Source organism: Trachypithecus francoisi, unplaced genomic scaffold, assembly GCF_009764315.1.
Source record: "Trachypithecus francoisi isolate TF-2019V2 unplaced genomic scaffold, Tfra_2.0 Lachesis_group4, whole genome shotgun sequence".
NCBI lineage: Eukaryota > Metazoa > Chordata > Mammalia > Primates > Cercopithecidae > Trachypithecus > Trachypithecus francoisi.
The window spans coordinates 18,892,676-18,914,546 of NW_022681469.1; the positions used below are offsets into that span (position 1 = coordinate 18,892,676).

The 21,871-nt window shown below is 47.3% G+C and overlaps 1 protein-coding gene across 8 annotated transcripts in view; it reads right to left on the reverse strand.

The window, feature by feature from the left end:
* TBXAS1 (thromboxane A synthase 1) overlaps positions 1-21,871 on the reverse strand; it is a 190,326-nt gene that overhangs the window by 32,464 nt on the left and 135,991 nt on the right. For 3 of the 8 annotated variants that reach the window (XR_004432957.1, XM_033193244.1, XM_033193246.1), the window contains exon 10: positions 17,849-17,935. The exons of 4 other annotated variants lie outside the window; for them this stretch is intronic. Coding sequence is in view for 3 of the 4 variants with exons in the window: in XM_033193244.1 (XP_033049135.1) it covers positions 17,849-17,935 (87 nt within the window). In the remaining variant the exon portion in view is untranslated. Of the gene's footprint in view, positions 1-16,284; positions 17,252-17,848; positions 17,936-21,871 lie in introns of those variants that run through there. One more of the 8 variants, XM_033193247.1, reaches the window with a different exon arrangement.

A 21,871-nucleotide genomic window follows, 5' to 3' on the forward strand; every position in this document is an offset into this window, starting at 1 on the left:
GGGGGTGTGGGAGCTCTGCAGTCGTGCTCATGATGTCATCAGACATGAGGCGTTTCAGCCTGGTTATTTTCCTTGGCCTTGGTCCTTCAGCCCTCTCTGAGCCTCTGTGGAGCTGTCTGGCACTGGGCCCACAGAGTGGCCGTGACCCCTGCCTGTCTTTGCAGTCTGATTTGGGGGTAGCAGCTCCCCAACCTAGTTTGCTTACCCCTCTTCTCTGACTCCCACTGATGCTGACTTCTTCTCGAAGAGCAATCGCTCAAAGACTGTCCCCAGGCCAATGGCGGCAACGCCTGAGGGTCTTGGGCAGGCCCATAGGTCTCTTTGGAAAGTTTCTAGAAAAGAGCACAGTGCCCAGCTATTGTTCATTTCTGTTAAGGGTAGGGCAGGAGGAAATGGGCCTAAATTAGGACAGGAGGAAGAACACCAGGAAGATCTTCTAAAGGTTTGCTAACGCTGCAAGGCGCCGCCTCCTTCCTTAGAGATCACTGAGAGCTTTCCCTCAGCCCACTTCAGGAGTTGCCCTGCCCAGGCACAGACCGCTGGGTGAACCTGCCTCTCCCCTCACGCACCAGACCAGCAGAGACTACCTAGCAATGGCCCACCGCACAGCACCTGAGCGAGAGCATTCCTGCTCCCGCCACGCAGAATGCCTGCTCGGCCCTCGACTGTGCCTTTTGCCCTCTGGCCTGGACTACAGATTTTCAAGTGGTGGGCTGGGGTCTGGAGTTGATTGGAGGTGTGATGGGACCACTGGGGCAGACTGCTTCATAAACCAGGACCAAGAAAGTGCTGTATGTGTCCCAGGCATCCATGCAAGCTGGGCTGAGGGTCAAAGGAAGCTTTGGAGGGGCCAGGCAGCTGAGGCAAGCAGAGGTACCCCATCCTGCAGCGTGGAAACGTAGGAAGGAGAAGTGGGTGGGGAGTAGCGAAGAGAAACAGCCCTTGGGGGTCTGGGTGGGACCATGGCAGAAGTTAAGATGCAGAAGCAAGGAGCCGGGGGCTGGTCAAGGTAAACATGAAGGGAACTGGTAGGCCAAGGAGCTTCACTGTGTTGTTAGATGATGATACGAACCCAAATGCCCGTGAGGCCAGGAGTGCAAGTGTGATGGGTAAGGGCCACTGCGTCTGGGCCTTGACAGGGCGGGTGGAGGCGCTTGGGCTAAGCTGGAGCCACGTGCTTGGCAGGTGACTGCCAGAGGGGATGGCCTCAGGGTGGCCTGAGCTTCCAATGTCTTCAAGAAAAGCTGGTACCTAGATTTTTGTGGAATTCCCCTGAGTTTAAAATTTTGGCAATTAATTCAAATGTAGCGAGCGAGCTAAAGCCTCTGCAGCTGTGCTCAGCCTGTGGGCTGCCTCTTTCTGACCCTGTCCCCTGGAGTCCTGCTGGGACGGGCCTCTTTGGGCTGGACAGCCCCCTGCAATATTATTCTGATGTCTGCCCACTTTGGCCCAGTCCAGAGGATGCTGTGATTGTTTTTCTAATGAGCTAAGAAAAGAAGGACCTTTCACAAAACCTACACTAATAGCACTAGGTAGTGGTGGAGTTCCGTCATTTTGTGGCACTGGTGACCTGCATGGTGGTGTCACTGACCCCCGGGGCCTGGGAGGTTCCCATGGCCCCCAAAGTCTTTTGGGCCCCCAGATTACTTAGTGTCCCAATGTAGTTTTTAAAAAAGTAAATTAAAAATAGGGCAGCAATCATACAGATTTAAGACAAAAAAACATCTGGAACTAATTTCAGAAAGCTCTTCATATCCCTGCGAATTAGCTTCCTCTCTGATGAGTAGTCTTGGCAGGAGGGTTCCATTAGAATCAAACATGATTTATCATTAGGTGACTGTTTTAGGGTCGGGGGTCCTGACAACTGATTTATGGCAAGCAAAGCTGGAAGACACAGGGTGAGATGGGACATGCGTGGTGCTGAGGAGGGGGCCTTCGGTCCTGAGTGCTCCTGCAAGAATAATGGCCAGACAGGCTGGAAAGAGTAAAATGCAGTCAAACCAAAGGGCCAAGTCCAGTCCCCGCCCCGGGGGAACAGAGCTGTTGGCCAGTCTTAGCCAGAGCACACTCACTCTGGTCTGACCCATTCTGGCCTGTCAGTGTGTGGGGATGTAAAGCTCCTGTCTTGGTTGGGGGAGTAGAAATAGACCCCAGCTTTAGTCTCCCCGGGGACTCTGGGGCTCTGGTGTGGAAAGAGCAGTTGAGAACAGCTTCCTCTTGCTTTTCTATTCCCAATGGTTCTCAACCTCGGCTGCACCCTGGAGTTACCGAGGAGCTTGTGAATATCCCAAATGCTCAGGCTGATGACACTGGAATCCGTGGGGAGCCCCAGGCATCAAGCACCCCAAGGTGGCTCTAGGCGGCAGCCACGCACGAGAAACCCTGTGAGAGACGCAGGCAGAGTGCTGGCTCATGACTGCACCGCTAAGCTCTCAGGGCACTGCCCAGGCCGATGGCTTCTAGAACATCATACTGATTTTAGCTCTTACAGACAGCCTGGGGGCTTCTTCCAAGGCCTGACTCCACTTTCCACATCAAACTTCCACCTTGAGAGCCAAAATCACATAGTGGTTAGAAGCACACTTGCACACAAATTCGCAATTGCAAAAATGTGGAACCAGCCCAAATGCTCATCAACTAGTGGATAAAGAAACTATGGCCGGGCGCGGTGGCTCAAGCCTGTAATCCCAGCACTTTGGGAGGCCGAGACGGGCGGATCACGAGGTCAGGAGATCGAGACCATCCTGGCTAACACGGTGAAACCCCGTCTCTACTAAAAAAATACAAAAAACTAGCCGGGCGAGGTGGCGGGCGCCTGTAGTCCCAGCTACGCGGGAGGCTGAGGCGAGAGAATGGCGTAAACCCGGGAGGCGGAGCTTGCAGTGAGCTGAGATCCGGCCACTGCACTCCAGCCTGGGCGACAGACCGAGACTCCGTCTCAAAAAAAAAAAAAAAAAAAAAAAAAGAAACTATGGTGTGTATATATATATGATGGAATACTACTCAGCCATAAAAAGGAATGAGTTAATGGCATTTGCAGCAACCTGGATGGAACTGGAGATGATTATACTAAGTGAAGTCACTCAGGAATGGAAAATCAAACATAGTATGTTCTCACTCATAAGTGGGAGCTAAGCTATGAGGATGCAAAGGCATAAGAATGACACAATGGACTTTGGAGACTTGGACGGGAAAGGTGGGAAGGGGGTAAGGGATAAAATACTACAAATTGGGTTCATTGTATACTGCTCGGGTGATGGGTGCACCAAAATCTCACAAATCACCCCTAAAGAACATACTCATGTAACCAAATACCACCTGTTCCCCAATCATCTATGGAAATACAATTTTTTTTAAAAAAAGCATATGGGAGTCAGACTGCCCAAGTTTGAATTTGTGTTTCACCACTTCTCAGCTGTGTGGCCCTAGTCAACTTAACTCTGGCAGCCTCAGCTTCTCACCCAGGAAAATGGGGATGATCCTCCTCCTACTCCACAGAGTTGTAGTCAGCAAAAAGCATGGCCCGTGGACCGCACTTAGAATAACAGTGGCGCATAGAAGGAACTCAACAAACGTTCACTACCTCTGCTACTACAGACCTTGTAAGGCCTCCCCATGTCCATTCTGTGGCACTCCTCCGCCCGCCAGCCTGTTTAGGTGGGCCGCTGCTCCGGTGGGCCTGGCCAGCACTTGGATTTGGTTTCTCCCTGAAGATGCTCACAGAAGGCTCATGTAGCACCTCATGCCATACCTGGAGACCAGGCCCTGCCATGGAGCCATGTTGGGAACAGGCTCCTGGGTGCTACCAACCGGGACCTCAGTTCTAGGACCCCTGATGGTCCACACACTATGGGGGAGGGCATGGAGCTGGACAAGAGGAAGTGGCACCTGAGTCTGTAAGAGCAGTCCAGCCATTCATTCCTCAGGGCACCTGTGATGCGCTGGTTCCGTGCTGGACATTGGGGGATCCTAAGTGAGCCCCACCCTACAGGGAGCTTCCAGTCTAGTGGAGGGGGACAGATGAATCCCATCAACACACGTGAAATTACCAGTGCTGAGTTTTGAAGATGTGAGGAGGGTAAAATAGGAAATTAGTCACCAAACTCTAGATGACTTGAAGGAGTTCATTTTTCTAGAACAAACAATAGGAAGTAGCTTTTTCATCCAGTGTATTTTATACTTATAGGGCTTATCAGTCTACAGGGTTACAATAATTGAGATAAATTTAGATAAACTCGGAGATGACAACCCGATAATGGGTTATTAGTGATGCACTAACGACCACCCTGGCCTTTGGAAGCAGCTGATAACAGGGCAGCGGCTACCGCTCCGTACTCCACACCATCAGCCCACATCAGGGTTTGCTGCCATTCAGGGCATGTCACCCTCTAGAGGGACACAGTCCGTCAGATTAGAGGGGTCGGGGGTGGATGGGCAGGGGACCTGAAACCCTGCCACACCAGGAAAAGCTGCAGAAGCCAGAGGGACATAGCCTTCAACTTTGTAAAGGGCTACTGTGCTTTGGGGTCCCAGAGTTTGAAACCATGGATGGAAGCCATAAGGAAATGAATTAACAGGACAACATCGGTCTGGTCTAGCCTCGTGGAAAGTCCTGCCTTAGGAAGAGGTGAGCCCCTCGCTCCTGGAGTGACTGGCAGGATGATCTCCAGCGGAACCCCGGGGAGGGCATTTGAGCCTTAGTTGCTGGGACTGACCAGCAATTTCCTCAGATCCTGGTAATTTGCCCTTTTCTTCTTTCCCTCCCTCCCTCCCTCCCTCCCTCCCTTCCTTCTTTCCTTCCTTCCTTCTTTCTCTTTCTTTCTTCTTCCTTCTTTTCTTTTCTCTTTTCCTTTCTTTTCTTTTCTTTCTTTTTTAATTTTTGATCCTTAGGAGAAAATGGTGTCCTGGGGAAATGGGATGTCAAAAAGGTAACTTTGGCTGGAGGGGCAGGAGGGTAGAAAAACTGCTAAGTTCAAAAGGAAAGAGCAACCCAGGAGTGGCAGGTGAGGGACCCTGGTTACTGAGGGGGCAGAAGGCAGGGGCTGAGGCTCCTGCATGGTGGAGGAGAGGCACTGTGGCAGGGCACGGAGGGATATGTGGAAGGGTCACATGGAAGGGACACGAACCTAACGTTTCTGAGATGGCTCTGTAAAAAAGGAATAATAGGAAGATTGGAAGATTTGAAACAAAGTAGCAAAATAAAAGAATAAGTGGGTACCAGGCTATGTGCTAAGTATGTTATTCCATTTAACCAGCCCTCAATCCAACAGAGCAGAAGCTATTATTATCCCCATTAAACAGTGAAGAAGCGAGGCTTGGGGGAACGGTGTCACACCCCAGGGCCCCATGGCTGGGTAAGGGCTCCAGCGGCTTTAAGCCAGGCAGGTGGGCCCCAAAGTCCATACCCTCAGCCATCTTCATCCTACTTCATCACAGGGTGGGGGAAGATAGAAGTGATGAAGGCGCTGTGGGACCTGCAAGATTCTGTTTGTGCATCTCACTGGCCCTGAGGGCTGCCGAACCTAAGGGTTGGAGAAGACTTTCTCCACTGGCAGCTCAGGCTGCAGCTGAAGGACCAGGACAGACAAAAGGAATGTGGTTCCCCAGGAGGAAGGGGGAGCTCCAATCCACTTCTCTGTGTAGACTGATCAACTGCTAAACTAATAAAAATATTGGAAGGAATCCCTGAGTTTGGATTCTGCAAACTAGGATGAACTGTGGCAGAGTCAAAAGAAACGGCTCTGGAGAAAATGGCTTTCTTTGAAATTTGTTTATGACAACTAGAAAAAAATGTGTGTGGAGTGGGTGGCTCCTGGAGAGGATCCAGAGGACAGTACACTGAATGATGACGAGATCCCAGAAAGTTCTGTACGTTGTTTGAAAATCTAGACTGAGCAAGTGAGAAAAATGTACAAAATACATGGAGAGCTCTTGGGTTGATGTCTTTCTGCCCGCCAGTTTATTCACCTGAAGGCATCTCAGCTTAGCAGCCCCTGCATCCTGATGACAGAGGATAAGAGACACAGCAAGAAGACTGGAGTTCTGTGTTTGCTGTGTGACCCTGAGAAAAACACTTAACCTCTCTGAGCCTCTGTTTTCTCGACTCTAGAAGGGAATCTTTATAACAGATACCCTACCTACTTCATAGATTAGGGAGAACATATGACAACAAATAATAGTTTTTCGTATGCTTTTATGTTTCTATGTTTTCCTTATGTCACGGATGGCATCAATCCCAGAGAGAGCACATGGAAGGTTCACGGCTGAGATTTCCTGAGGCACCAAAATAGGGAGCCGAGGTTGGGGGTGGGGCAGGGCAGTAAGATGCCGAAGATCGGAGGGTGCGTACCAAGATGATTTAGTTTAAATGTTGGTATCGGTCAAGTATGTGCCATAAGTAATGATGTAATCAGTTTGGATCAGAAATGACATAAAAGGTGGAAATTTGAGAAGACTATGAAGTGATAAGGAAATAGTATACAAGTAATATAATTATGTAAAATAAAACAAGTAGATGTGGATCCCAGAATGTGTATTACAACATGGGACCGGGAAAATGGATGCTAGAAAGAGTGGTGAAGGAAACCAGAAAACGCAGGCTTGGGAGTTGTGGGACCTAAGTTTTATTTCGAGCTTGGCCACAAATGAGCAAAAATTGACCTGGAAAGGCTCTTAAAGGATCTGATACATTTCCTCATTTGTAAAGTAGATTTTAAAAAACCTCCTCATTCATTTTCCTGAACCGTGACCCTCTAACCCAGTGTTTTTCAACATGTCGGCTGTGATCCTTTAGGAGACCATGAATTCAATCCATGAATTCAATTTCGGGGGTTAAGAGTGGCATTTAAGGAAATGAAATTGACTAGAACAGGATGTTGAGCAGATTGTACATAGAAGGTGACATGTTTCATAAAACTTTTTGCTCCATTTACAAGGGGTGTGTGTTCTGGGTTGAATTATAAATTATATTTCTTATGATGAGGTTGTAGTCCAAAAAATCTGAAAAACAGGGCTGTAATACCCCAGTGCTGTCAAGAAAGCCCAGGCGTACTGCCTGCCTCAGTTTCCCCCTTTGCACTGGCACCTCTCTGGTCTGATCTCTTTGACTCTGTTAGTGTTCCTAGGACAGCCAGCCTTCCCCACAGTCGAAAGATATCAAGTCTCTGCAGTAAGTGCCTTTCCCCATAAAACAGCCTCCCTTTGCCCTGACAGAGAAGAGCCAGTAGAGAGAGGTTAAGCTGCTTATGAAGTACAGAGTTGCCTGGTTTATCAAATAAAAATATTAATATAACCATTCAGTTAAATGTGAATTTCAGATATACAATGACTAACTTTTTAGTATGAGTATGTCCCAAATATTGCACCAGATACACTAAAAAATTATTTACAGTTTATCTGAAATTCAAATTTAACTGGACACCTGCATTTTATCTAACAACCCTAGATAACTCATAAGCAAATAACAAACAAGAGGGAAAGTTTCAGAAGATTAAGACTTTTTACTGCTTCAAACTACAAAATTTTGTGTTTTAATATGATCATAAATTAACAACTGTATTGTATTATGCAAATTTATGTTAAGTTATTCATTATCTGTCATCACGCTCCAATAAAAATTGTATATATGACATTTAGGGAAAAAAATGACATCTTTCTGATAAGAGTTTTCTCTGCATTTTGGTGGCACTGACACCTTTGGCTCACCTGGATGCTGCAGCCACAAACCTTCAGGGCCAGGTCCTTTGTGAGCGACTCATTGAATTACTTATGGCCTGTCTGGAATCCTCAAGAACAATCCCAGCGAGGGGCCAGTGGTTGCTTTCCCTCCATTTTAATGCCTAAGAAACACAGCTTGGTACCGAAATAACAGGGAAGACTGTCTCTGCCTTTCAGCTAGAGGTTGGCGGCCTCCAACCAATCAACCCTGTGCAATAGGAAGGTGAGCTTGACCAGATGAGCAAGGGGAATGCATTGTATTTTGAATCTCTGTGCCGTCCATGTCTTGGTAATCACACACAAGGGAGAAAAAACCATTCTGCTTCACTTTCCCACAGCACAGCTAATGTCCACCAGTCAGCTAGTTTAATATTCAGAACATCCTGGCCGGGCACGGTGGCTCATGCCTGTAATCCCAGCACTCTGAGAGGCCGAGGCAGCTGGGTCACCTGAGGTCAGGAGTTCAAGACCAGCCTGGCCAACATGGTGAAACTCAGTCTCTACTAAAAATACAAAAATTAGCCGGGCATGGGGCATGGTGGTGCATGCCTGTAATCCCAGCTACTCAGGAGGCTGAGGCAGGAGAATCACTTGAACCCAGGAGGCGGGGGTTGCAGTGAGCCGAGATTGTGCCACTGCACTCCAGCCTGGGTGACAGAGCAAGACTGTGTCTCAAAAATAACAGAAACAAAAACAGAACAACAACAAGAAGCCATCCGTAGATACGCGCTTTCAGCCTATCTTCAAGCCGCTTTGCTTAGTTGTTGTTGTTGTTTTTACTGACGATTATCACTGTCTTGAAGGGATAAAAATACACTACCAGTATTTTTGGTTTCATTTTTATAATTTTTTTTTTTTTTTTTTTTTAACCATGGAATACTGCTTGTGGAAGAAATGCCCGTGTCTGTTCTGGGAGGGGTAAAATGTTGCTGAAGGCACATGACAGCTTCCACTCTGGTGCAGACAGTGAAGCCTAGAGGTGGACTGGAAGCCAGGTGGCCTTAAGGAGTCTTTGAAGAATGCCAGGCCAGGATCAGGAGACAGGCTGGCTGCAGAAATGATGGGGGTTGGGGGGTAAGAGGGGTGGGGAAGGCAGATGAGGCCCCGACAGGTAAGAGGGACTCTGTTTATCTCGAACAGAAAATAGAGACATTGATGAAGGACTCCAAGGAGAGGATGCGGAGGAAATGAGGGGAGGAAGTGGAGGAGAGATGATATGAAACTCCTCCTTAAGGTTGCTGACTCCCAACTTTCTGAAAATGACTAAGGAAGAGAAATTCCAAGAGAGAGAAACCTGTTTCTTTCTTGGTCTCTGGTTCTCCCACCTGAGGAGAGGGGCCTCTGATGACCAGACATGGACAACAGGGAGGTGCTGGTTTTTGGAAGTGTGTAGCCAAGATGGGGCACCGGCAGGGATGGATTACACCCACGGGCCACCTCTCATTTCAGACGATTTGCATTGATTCGCAACTCATCAGAAAAACCTGCCTTGCATCTCCAAGGGCTTTGAAATGTGATACAGGAAATAAGATGTGGAGGTGTGGGTGATGTTTCATCCCTTCTTCTAGTTGTAGGCCGTAACTTTAGAAAAGAAAAGCGCATATGGAGATTGAACAGGACACCATTTAGATGCCCGCAATGAGCAGGACTTGTTTTGCTACATTATGGCTCGTATCAGCAGAAATCTCATGGAGTCTGAGGACCCGCACATGCCTTATTAAGTGGTCTTTAAGCTAAATTTTGAGGGCAGGGAGAAAAATGCTACTAGGTACAGCAATAAATCAATAAACGACAGGTTTGACATATGAATTATTCCCAAGGGAAGAAACCCAGAGGACAGAATGAATAGAGAAATTCCTGATATGTGGATTTTACATAGGGGGAAAAAGAAAACCCAATGTTACATGCAAATACTGATAGAGTTTTATTTTAAGGCACCCAAGGGCAGACAAGGAAAATGTAAACTTGTCAAATGTTACATTAAAAAAACCCAAAAAACACAACAATATACTTCTTAGCTGAGGGTTTTTTCTTTCTTTTGCTATTTATTTATTATTATTGAGATGGAATCTTGCTCTCTTGCCCAGACTGGAGTGCAGTGGTGTGATCTCGGCTCACTGCAACCTCCGCCTCCCGGGTTCAAGCAATTCACCTGTCTCAGCCTCCCAAGTAGCTGGGATTACAGGCACCTGCCCCCACGCCCAGCTAATTTTTGTATTTTTACTAGAGGGGGGTTTCACTGTATTGGTCAGGCTGGTCTCAAACTCCTGACCTCAGGTGATCCACCCACCTCGGCCTCCCAAAGTGCTGGGATTACAGGCGTGAGCCATCGAGCCCTGCAGTCTTTTGCTATTTATTTTTGTGGTGTTTGACCTATTTATTGGTTATTGAAGCAATTTTTTTGTTTTTTTATGGTAAAGATGGACACATCTTAACTTATTAGTGTTTCTTTGTTGCTTAAAGCTGAAGTTAAAAATGCCATTTATTCCGCTGTAATGTCGTTAGGGATTTAGTGACAGCAGACAGAGAGGGGGCACCCCAGAGAGGAGAAAGAAATGACTTTGGGAACTTCTCATCACCCTGACAGAGACCTGGCTCCCATGGTGGTAAGAAAATAGAATTCCTAATGGTATGTCAGTGTGCGCCATTCCACTTTAGATAAGCACCTGCTCCTAGAACAATCTACCTCGGACCTTGCAGTCATTCCCAAGATAACTCCCAGGAACTCTGGAGCCAGAGGATCGAATTCAAATCCAGCCTGTGTTTCTGCCTCTACCTTGAAGTCACTTACTCTCTGAGTTTCAATTTCACTTTAGCCATTTTTTTTTTTTTTTTTGAGACAAGGCTATTGTTTTGTTGCCCATGCTAGAGCACAGTAGCACCATCATAGCTCTATGCAGCCTCCAACTCTCAGCCTCAGGTGATCCTCCCATCTCAGCCTCCTGAGTAGCTGGGAGTACGAGCACAGACCACCAGGCTCAGCTAATTTTTTGATTTTTTTTTTTTTTGTAGAGACAGGGGTCTCACTATGTTGCCCAAGCTGGTATTGAACTCCCTGCCTCAAGTGATCCTCGCACTTTGGCCTCCCAAAGTGCTGAGACTGCAGGTGTGACCCACTGCGCTGGCCGCTTTAATCTTTAAAATGGGGGAAAATATCTAATTGGTGTTAGAATTTCCTGGAATAGCACCAAGAGCACCAAGAACAGAGCACGTGTTCAATGAATGGTAATTCTTATTATTATTCTTTCTTTCTTTCTTCTTTTCTTTTTTTTTTTTTTGAGACAGAGTCTCACTCTGTCACCCAGGCTGGGGTGCAGTGGTGCGATCTCATCTAACTGCATCCTCTGCCTCCTGGATTCAAGCAATTCTCCTGCCTCAGCCTCCTGAGTAGCTGGAATTACAGGCGTGCACTACCAGGCATGTGCCACCACGCCCCGGCTAATTTTTGTATTTTTAGTAGAGACAGGGTTTCACCATGTTGACCAGGCTGATCTCGAACTCCTGGGCTCAAACGATCCACCTGAACTCTGCCTCCTAAAGTGCTGGGATTATAGACATGAGCCACTGTGCCTGGCCTCTTACTATTTCTATCATAATTATTATCAATATTATTTGATATTGAAAACTTGACCCCATGGGATCACTGCTTGAGAAAAACAGGTTGGAAATGAGCTGTTTCTGCAGCAGGCCTTAACACGGCCGACACAGACACCTCGGAGGAACAGCTGACCACAAGCTGCAGACTGAGCACTGGGAGGCGGAGAGTACCCCCAACATTGTTAAGTGACCCACAGTGAATCAAGCCCAGAAACACCACCAGTGAATGGGCCGTGTGTTATGGAACTTGAGATCCTTTCATCAGACGCTTCTAGGAGACTTTTAATTTATCCGATATTTTTGGTTAACAGGGCCTATTTCTTTATAGAGCTAGGTCAGATTTATTTAACACATAAAAATTATTACGAATAATTATGGCGCTCCATAAATGTTTACTGTTACGATGGTGGTGGTGGTGGTGATAACCATCATTAGCATCTTTCAGGTCTACAAATCTTTAATTTGCAGCCAGGCTGGGGAATCATCAAATGAGATTTTCAGAGAAAGGGAAAAGATGGAGGTCGTGGTAGGGGGAGAGACTCTGCACCCCACACCACCCCACCCCACCCCTGGCAGCCAGAGGCATTTTCTCTTAATTCTGAGATAAGGTGTGGGCCTGTGATGGAGCGTCCCTAGTCAGTTGCCTTGTCTATAACATGGAGAAATAGCCCCTCACCCTCTGATATGGTTTGGCTGTGTCCCCACCCAAATCTCATCTTGAATTTTAACTCCCACAATTCCCATGTGTTGTGGGAGGAAACTGGTAAGCGGTAGTTGAATCATGGGGGCGGGTCTTTCCCGTGCTGTTCTCGTGATGGTGAGTAAGTCTCACGAGATCTGATGGTTTTAAAAAAGGGAGTTTCCCTGCACAAGCTGTCTCTTTGCCTGCCGCCATCCACGTAAGATGTGACTTGCTCCTCTTTGCCTTCCACCATGATTGTGAGGCCTCCCCAACCATGTGGAACTGTAAGTCCATTAAATCTCTTTCTTTTGTAAATTGCCCAGTCTCAGGTGTGTCTTTATCAGCAGCATGAAACTGACAAATAAACACCCTCCTAGAGTCAATGTACAGACCAGATGACCTCTTGGATTTGGGTCTGGTATGATTCTGAGATGATTTCAAACAGGCTTGTCTGCTGAATGTTATCAGAGCAGTCATCTCATGGGGCTTGCCAGGGATTTGGGGTTTGTTTGTTTGTTTGTTTTGTATGTTTGTTTTGTTTTTGGCTCTCTGGTTGGGCTGGATCTGACCACAGCATGATCACGGAAAACCCACAACTTCCTGATAATCTGATGAGGGGCTTTTCTGAAAAGCAAACAGCAGCTCCAGTAAGGATGCGGAGTGTTTTAAAGTCAGTCCTGCCATTGATAATGCAACCCAATGTCACTATGCACATTTGCATCTGTGCCTCATGGGATTCTGGCAACCGTTCTTCCTCCTGGCTGCATCTTAGAATCTGCTGGGGCTTTTAAGAAGCCCAGGCCTTACTCCAGACCCACTAAATCAGAATCTCCAGGGGTGGAACCCAAGCAACTACAGTTTGTAAAAGTTCTTGAGGACATGAAAATACCCCTGGCTGCTCTTGGGCTTTGATTGGCATACGGCCTTTGGTCTGACTGGCGGCATGCATAGGAGAAGGCATATACAGGCATTTAAGCTGTTTTAGAGTCTTTTGCTGTCTGAAGTCAGATTCTACCTATAGGAAAGTTGGCATCTATTTTATCACCCTGAGTTGATTCCCCGTTCAAACCAAGGACTGGCTTGCTTCTGTCAGAGAATCTGGGAATTTGGTGAGGGTGACTGATCTGGTCTCCTTCCAGCTGGGAGTGCAGGGAGCGCCTCCCCGATCTTAGGATCTCAGGTTGCAGGGCTGTCCCCCTGCTCCCAACCATTTCCCAGGGACTTTTCTCAATGGAGATGAATATGGCACTGGGCAGCAGTGAAGGGCTGGCTGGCGACAGCATCAAGCCTGGCCCCTGACAGAGGCCCCAGAGTGGGAGCAGAGTGACTCCTTTATGCAGAGGTAGCTCTGGCAATGAGCAGAGGGGAGGCCGGGGGCAATCAGGCTGCCCGCCAATGTCAGGTGCATGTTGAATGTTCCCTAACAAGGAACACGATGAAAACGAACTACGAGGAAATACAATTCGTGGAAAATCCCGGATGGGTGGAACCCCAGGAGAAAGCCTGGAATGGCTGAAAAACTTTCTACAAGGAAGGAGACAAGATCACTTACAAATGGAAGTGAGAAAGGCACCAAGCAGGGTGACTGCTGTGGTAGAAAGCAAGCCTGGAGGTGATGTCTCTGTTTCAAGAATGTTCTTCCCTATGTGGGTTAAGCGTCAGGGAGGTAGGGACGTCAGGGGAGAAGCTGCCCATGCACTCTTCATCTTGTGCCACATGGGCCACGAAGAAAGACGATTCACAAACTCAGAGGATGGACCGTGAAAAAGACACGGCAAGAGGGAGAAAAAGCCCTAGCAAACCAAGGACCTTCCAGGGAAACTTATTTTCCTCAGGGCTCAGAGCCTGGACGACAGGTCACAGATGATGACTGCACAGGTGACCAGTGAGGGTGCGGGCACTGTGGCGAGGACAGGGCTGCCCTTTCCTGGATGACAGGCGTTTTCTCAGTGCTGTGAAGGTGCAGTGCAGGCACAGCTTCAAGCCTCCCTCCCCAGCAGGCAGCCCTGAAATCCCCTTTATAGAAATGCCAGCGCCACCATTGACCCACGTGGTCAGGCAAGAACAGCAGAGCGCTGAGGAATGACATCAGAACCACAGAATCCGGGAATATTAGAGACAAGGTTGAAAAGAACACAGACTAAGCAGTCGGAAGACGTGAGTGCCAATCCGACTTAGGCCCCGTCCTAGGGTATTTCCTTATGTTCTCAAGTTATTTAGCATGGTTAGTCTTTCGTTTCAACTTGGCTAGGCTATAGTGTGCAGTTATTTAATCAAACATGAATCCCAGGGTTGCTGGGAAGGTCTTCTGTAGACATGGTTAACACTTAAAATCAGCTGACTTTAAGGAGATTACCCTCAATAATATGGGCGTGCCTCATCCAATCGATTGAAGGCCGTAAGAGCAAAAACTGCGGTTTTCCGGTGAAGAAAGAATTCTGTGTCTAGACTGTTGCATTGACTCCTGCCTGGGGATCCAAACTGCCAGCCTGCCCTGCAGACTTCACGCTTACCAAACTCCATAAATTACATGAGCCAATTCCTGAAAATGAATGTCATTCTCTGTCTGTCCTATTGGTTTGGTTCCTCTGGAGATCCCTGACTAATCCAGCCTCTCTTTCCCCACTGATGAAATGACGATGGTGATAACTCCCACTTCACACAGGCTTTGTGAGGATCAAGTTAACATTTGTTTAGTTTAGGATCTGGTGTAGAAACATTCATTTATCATCATCATAATCAACAATAGTAGAGAAGAGGTCTAGTCCAATCTTTTTCTTTTACAGATAAGGAAATTGAGTCACAGAGAGGGGAATGAGAGTAGCTACATGTACATAATGCTGGCACTGTTCAAACATTGCATGTGTATTCTTTTTTTTTTTTTTTTTGAGACAGTGTCTTGCTCTGTCACCCAGCTGGAGTGCAGTGGCACCATCTCAGCTCACTGCAAGCTCTGCCTCCCAGGTTTATGCCATTCTCCTGCCTCAGCCTCCCAAGTAGCTGGGACTACAGGTGTCCACCACCACGCCTGGCTAATTTTTTGTATTTTTAGTAGAGACAGGGTTTCACCATGTTAGGCAGAATGGTCTCAATCTCCTGACCTCATGATCTGCCCGCCTCGGCCTCCCAAAGTGCTGGGATTACAGGCGTGAACCACCGCGCCCAGCCAAGCGTGTATTCTTAACTCATTTAATCTTGGTGACAACCTTATGAGCTACATAATGTTACTATCCCCATTTTACAGACGGAAAAACTAAGGAAGGGATTATGTCAGTGATTCACGTCACGTTGCCAGTGGGTGTCAGCTCAAGGCCCCCGTGGGCTCTCAGGGCGGGGGTGATGCTAGCACCCAGGTCTCCGGGTTCCCTGGCAGGATCTTTCCACTTTCTCGCTCGGTGGGAGGCACGCTCTTTGGTCGGAGAGAAATCTAGGTTGGCCCGGTGTGAGGGAGCCATCCCTCAGCACAAGCTTCTTTCTCTGGTGCCAGCTGAGTGTCCCAGAGAGAGGCAGTGCCTGCCTCTGGTGAGGGGTGAGAACTGCCTTAAGAAGTGGGACCGCAAAAGCAGCGACTGACTGGGCGCCAGGATATCTAGCTGTGCCATTTTCGTGAAAAAGTTGATTCATTTTAAGGAATCACTCTCCCTCCAGACCTCCCTCTTTCTCAGCCACTTAAAGCGGTTACTCACCCAGTTGAAGTTCTTGCGTATAGCTAGGGAGGTGAGGAGTTTATCCCCTTCCTTCCAGTCTTAAATTACTAATTAAAATGGCTTGGATACTAAGCCCCTTGCAAAAAGAGCCTGGGTGGCTTTCTAAAGCTTCTTGTTCATAACCAGAGGGAAGCTGATTCTCTTCTCATCTTTATAATAAGGATTCTTTTGCAGGGTATCTGTTTTATGCTCCCTACAGCTCTGGCCCCTGTTTGGTCCCAGCAGGGGGAGGCCAGTGGAGTTTAATTACATTCCTCCTATAGGGAACATTCAAGGAATGAGGCTTTGAAAAACAACTTGTGCGACCAAAAGAAAAAAAAAATCAAATTAAGTGAGTGAGAAACAGGAATTGCCTTTTGTGTCCTAGAGACCCAATCTAAATATTTAAATTTTAAAGACAGATTTCTAAATGCTTAACTTTATAAACCTTCCACATTGCAATTCACAGGGGGAGTCAAACATCCCTTCTGATCTGGAATATTCATATGCCTGGACTAACAGAGTCTGGTAGCTGAGATTTTCACACATGCCATATTCAGTTATAAAACATAACCTAAAAAAAAAAAAAAAAGAAAGCTCACCAAACAAAACCTAATGCTGTCCACAGTCCTGGGGCAAAACAGACTTTCCAGAAAACCTAGGGTGAAAGGAGTGCCTGGGCATAAGCACACATTTTGGAAAGGTCCCTTATTCTAGACTGATTTTGCAATTGTCTTTCCTCTCTCGGCTCTGAGATGCCCAGTGATTGGCTATTAGTGGAGTGTGGAAGTAGCCCCAGGCAGAAGCTATTAATTTGCTGATTTAGTAGGTGCTCAAATACCATGAGCTGAAGGAGGGGGTGGACCATAGCAGTGGTAGGGCACATAGGTAGTAAGTTTCTTGTTGTCAGCAGCATTCAAGCCCAACCTCATGATCTTTCAGGTATCTGTCCTGGATGGGAAGCTGCCCTAGATGTTCCCAGAGGGCCCCTCGGAGGCCAAGGGCTGAGGCTCCCTCCTTTTCTTGGCATGATATGTTCTGAGCAATTGCACTGCAATTGTAGGACTATAGAGGCTCCAAGTGTTGCCTTCAACCTACCTCCATCTCCCCCCGCAGTGCCTTCTCTCCTTGACTCCACCAACCCCTTTCTCGCTGGGCACAGTAACCCACAAGCTTTATCTACTGTGACTCCCTGCTCGTCCCCCCTCAAATCTGTGCTTGGAGTTAGTCTCTAGAAAAGAAAGAGTGAACAAATTTTTCTCAACCCCTATTTCTCACATGCCAGGCAGTGTGCTAGGCCCTAGGACCTACCAAGGTCCCCAGCAGATGAGGTTTCCTGGTCGTGCGGCTTACATCCTAGCTGGGACTTGATGATATTCCCCTCCCAAGACAAGTGATGTGTTAATAATGGATCATGTGTCAAAACAAAGCCAGGGCCTCCCAATGGAAAATTTTAAGCCCAGTGATGAGAAGGGTTTTTGGGGGACAGGAAGTCTTTAAATTCCCACCAGATGATACAATTTTGAAGCTTCCACTCCACTGGTGTCAAAGTGACTTTGGTCAACAGAGTCTGGGGAAGTTAAAAAAAGTATGTTTGTTCTTTTATTTCAAGAGCTAATTGTTGGGAATCAAACCCATTCTTTTGATGTTTTAAGAGCCCATAATGTGCTCAACAGTTAAATAAACGAGCCATTCAGTTGCAAATCTAGCTCCATGCCAAGCGGATGCACAGAAGGTTGAGCTTCACCTGTGGAGCTGACTTTCCCAAGTTTATTTTTCATTTTTGCTTTTCTGGATGGATGTGAACCCACCCCACGAGCTTATTTGCTTAGCAAAGCTTGGCCCCTCTAGAGGCCCAGCTATTGAATATGAAAGACTCTGATTTGCTACATGAAAGACACAACATACATGCTGATTGGTGCGGCCCGTTCCCGGGAGAGACTTCTCTTTGCAGATGCCCCTCCTTCTGCTCTGCAGGGACTCAGTGGGAGGGGCACTTGGGGCATTATTTGCTAAAAATTCAAAGTGCTGGAGTGCTGCACTTGATTAAGCTAGGCAGCCCAGATAAAACACTTCCAAGTCCGTCCTGCTCTCCACCCTACCTCCCCCGTGCCACCGTGCCACCCCCATTGCAGGCATGTGGGTCTTGGCTGCTGCATGCACTTACAGGCTTCTGGGATGACCAGGGGCTCCCAGGGGGGCAGTGGGTCAGGAGGTGGAGCAGAAGCAGGGAAGATTCTGGGCCTCTCTGGACCTGGGAATAGAGTCAGAACAAGAATAAGGGGAGAAAGAGGGGAAGGAGACTAAATAGTGCTGTGAACAATGAAGAGAGGAAAGAGGAAAGAAAACAGAGAAATGGGGCGGGATGAGAGGGAGAAGGAGGAGAGAGTGGGCAGGGAGAGGCGCAGCAGGTCTCTAAGCTCCTGGCTGCCACTGCTGAGGCTCCTGGGAGCAGCTTCCCAGGCAGAGCGGATCAGTTTCCCTACGGGTTACTGTGGGCATGGGCTTTGAGTATCTCCAGGGAATGTGGAGGAGTCCAGAGTCCTGAGTAGTGGCAGAGGAAGGTCTTGGCACCCATTCGCGGCCCAGATGACTCCTGGGAGGCACAGCCTGCCTCCCCACAGGTATCCCCAGGATACGAATGGGCAGATGGCCCGGATCTCTAAGATAATTTTGTGTGCATAATAATGAAATGGATAGCTAAGATCCAAGGCCCTGCCACCTGATCCAGATTGACTGGTCATCCTGCTTTGGGAACTCCTGAGTTGTCCACTGATGGGGCACAGAAGTCCCTAGTATCCTGTGTCTTGGGAGTTGGTGCGTTGGTAGCAGTGACCACAAATCTTAACTTCCAAGATAGAGTCCTAGCTACACACCCAGAGAGGCCCCTCTTCCCAGCCCATGCTACTTTTCCTCCCTTTGCCTGATATTAGTACCCTGATATTAGTGGTTGGGATGCTACTTCCCAGGGCCAGATGCTTCCAGAAAGGACAGGAGGTGGGTACCTAGGATACGTTTCCAAGGCCCCCTGCTGAAGCTCCTATTCCTCTAGTGAAAATAGCACAGATTCTGTTCTAGGCCACCAAAGAAATGGCATCAGGGGACATTCTCTTTAGCTACAGTACTTTGGCATGGCCTCCCACATGGCACCGGAAGCTACTGTCTACAACCAAGGGGCGTAGGGGAGTAGGGGAGTGAAGGGGGCAGGTGGAGCTCCCTGCTTCAAAGGGCTGGCCTGATGGATCCCATTGGATGTGATAGGTCTCCAGTCTACACATATGTCCTGACAGAAAGCTCAGGTTGCCACCTTCATCTGCTTTGAAATGACTTTAAATCAACTCAAAAGCTCCCCCTAGTCTCCCACCATGGAAACAATTATTGAAGGAAATAGATGATTTTAGGCTTTATTTAGGATTAATACACTTCTAAAATGTATTAGGATTGGCTCATTCCTGCATCACTTCATCTCCCACTCAGTAAAGTGAGTGCCATCACGATTATGGAATAATCGTGAAACCATGAGATTTATTAGCAGAAGGTAAACCACTGCAGAACATGAGCATGTTAAGTGTCATGAGGAATACGTTCTTGCCACGTCCGGCACCCGTGACAGAGACACAGTACTTATGGTTCAGAACCTGGCTCCTTGTACATAGTGTGGGCCATGGACTGGTGGTATCAGCATCACCTGGGAGCCGGTTAGAAATGCAGACTCTTGGCCGGGCACTGTGGCTTATACCTGTAATCCCAGCACTTTGGAAGGCCTAGGTGGGCAGATAACCTGAGGTCAGGAGTTCGAGACCAGCCTGGCCAACATGACGAAACCCCGTCTCTACTAAAAATACAAAAATTAGCTGGGCAGGGTGGCGTGAGCCTGTAATCCCAGCTACTCAGGAGGCTGAGGCAGGAGAATCACTTAATCCTGGGAGGTGGAGGCTGCAGTGAGCCAAGATCGTGCCACTGCACTCCAGCCTGGGAGACAGTGAGACTCTGTCTCAAAAATAAAAAATAATAATCACAAAAAAGAAATGCAGACCCTCAGGCTCGTCCCAGATCTGCTAAATCAAAATCTGCAGATTTAACGACTCCCGGGTGGTTCCCATGCACGTTAAACTTTGTGATGCTCTAACCAAGGGCCGTTGCCGCAGCCCGTTGCCATTTTTCTGACGCTGCAGTGTCGCTGTTCTTTGTTTTAGATTTCAACATTAGGGCTGTAAGGCGTTCTCTGTTTTGCCTCTTCCCTTGTCCCTGTGGCTTCGTGCTCTCTTGTCCTGTTGTGCTGTTACGGGGTCTGTCAGAAGGCAGAGACTCAGCAGCACCTCTGACCTCTGTGTGGCTGGAGGACTAAATTGATGGGGAACTCCTGAACTTACTCCTCAACAACTGTGGGTAGCCCAACCCCAACAGACCTGGGCAAAGGGGAGGAAACCTTCCTCATGGGGAAAATCCCATTTCCAGTTTTTTACTTGATCTCAAAGTCAACCATGCCCTACTCCCTGGGTGAGATCCACATGAGGAGACTTTTTTTTTTTCCATAGTGAAGATGCATTTGTGTTAAGCTATTCACTTTTTTCCCTGTCCAACCTTTCCTCTGTGACAAAGGATGTGTACTCATGAAAAAGCTAGTTGGGGGTAAAATGGCTATTTTTTTTTTTTTTTTGTAAGCACATGATATGCTTTTCTTCTTGGAGATCCTCTGACTGCTTCAAGGAAACAATCCTCAACCTTGCTCACATAGCAGCGTGAGCTAATCAGCTGAAATAACCAGCACAGAATGTTCTTTTATCCTTAAGAGAAAAAGAAAGAGTAAGTTGTATTTTAATTAGATATTTATAATGGTTACAAAGCAGCTCTTCAAGAGAAGTTTTAAGAATTTGGCCTTCCTTCTAAGGCATAACTGTGCTCAAATTATCCTAAAGAGAGGCTGTATATCAATCCAATCCAGTTTGTGATAAATTTACAACTGGGTTCTGCACAGCAGATTTATAACAACAATTAAGCAGAAGGAAAATGGGTCATAAATTTTGGCTGGCACAGTCCGGCACCAAAGAGAAGAAAAGAGAATGGTTTAGCCAGATCAAAAGTCAGTAATTTCAACATAGAACACTAAAGCTATAGAAGACACAATTTATATGAAAAGAAGTTGCATTTTTTCCTCTCTCATCCTTTCCAAAATTACATGAGAACACAATGAAGCATCCATATAACAAAGGCCTCTTTAAATAAATGGTGTGGTTTTTCCAGTTTTACGAGTGGCACAAATGGTACAAACCTCTTCCCACTCTTCCACTGCTGAATTTACCGAACGCACCTCCTTTTCCATAGACCAAGGCAACATGGGAAAAGAGAGACTTCTCCAAGAGATTGGGGGACTTGAGAAAGAAAATTTTAAACTGAATTTTGATGGTGGGACAAGAGAAGGGGAGGCCAGATAAAATTCCCAAACAAGATGATTTGAAAGAAAACACATGTGGCCCAGAAAGAATTAGTCTGGGGGCATGAATTAAAAAGTGGATTGAAGCCAGGCGTGGTGGCTCACGCCTGTAATTCCAGCACTTTGGGAGGCTGAGGCAGGCGGATCACTTAAGACCAGGAGTTCCAGACTGGACTGACCAACATGGCAAAATCCCATCTCTACTAAAAACACAAAAATTAGCTGGGTGTGGTGGCATGCACCTGTAATTCCAGCTACTCAGGAGGCTGAGGCAGGAGAATCACTTGAACCCGGGAAGTGGAGGTTGCAATGAGCCAGGATTGTGCCATTGTACTCCAGCCTGGCAACAGAACGAGACTGTCTCAAAAACAAAAAGAGATGAAACCAAACAAAAACAAACAAAAAAGTGGATTGTAACTGTTTTAGAAGCTGGAAGCAAAATCTATATCCTGAAAGGAGAAATGCAATCAAGGCTCTATGGGATGAGAGATGGGATGTTGCCAGACAGCATACGCAGAGGCAAATCCCCAATAGTGAAGAAGACCTTTGAGTATCCTTATATGCGCCAGGGGTTTAGAACTGCTAACAGTAGAGAATCTGAATTATTGACTCTCATGCCTGACATTTTCACTTCTCAAATGGTGAAGGATGCAATAAGGCAAAACTGCTGAGATGGACCGACTGGCCCTGCAGAAATCACAGGAAACTTGGGATGAGGTGGCCACATGATTTGCAAGAAATAGGCAAGAGCAGGCT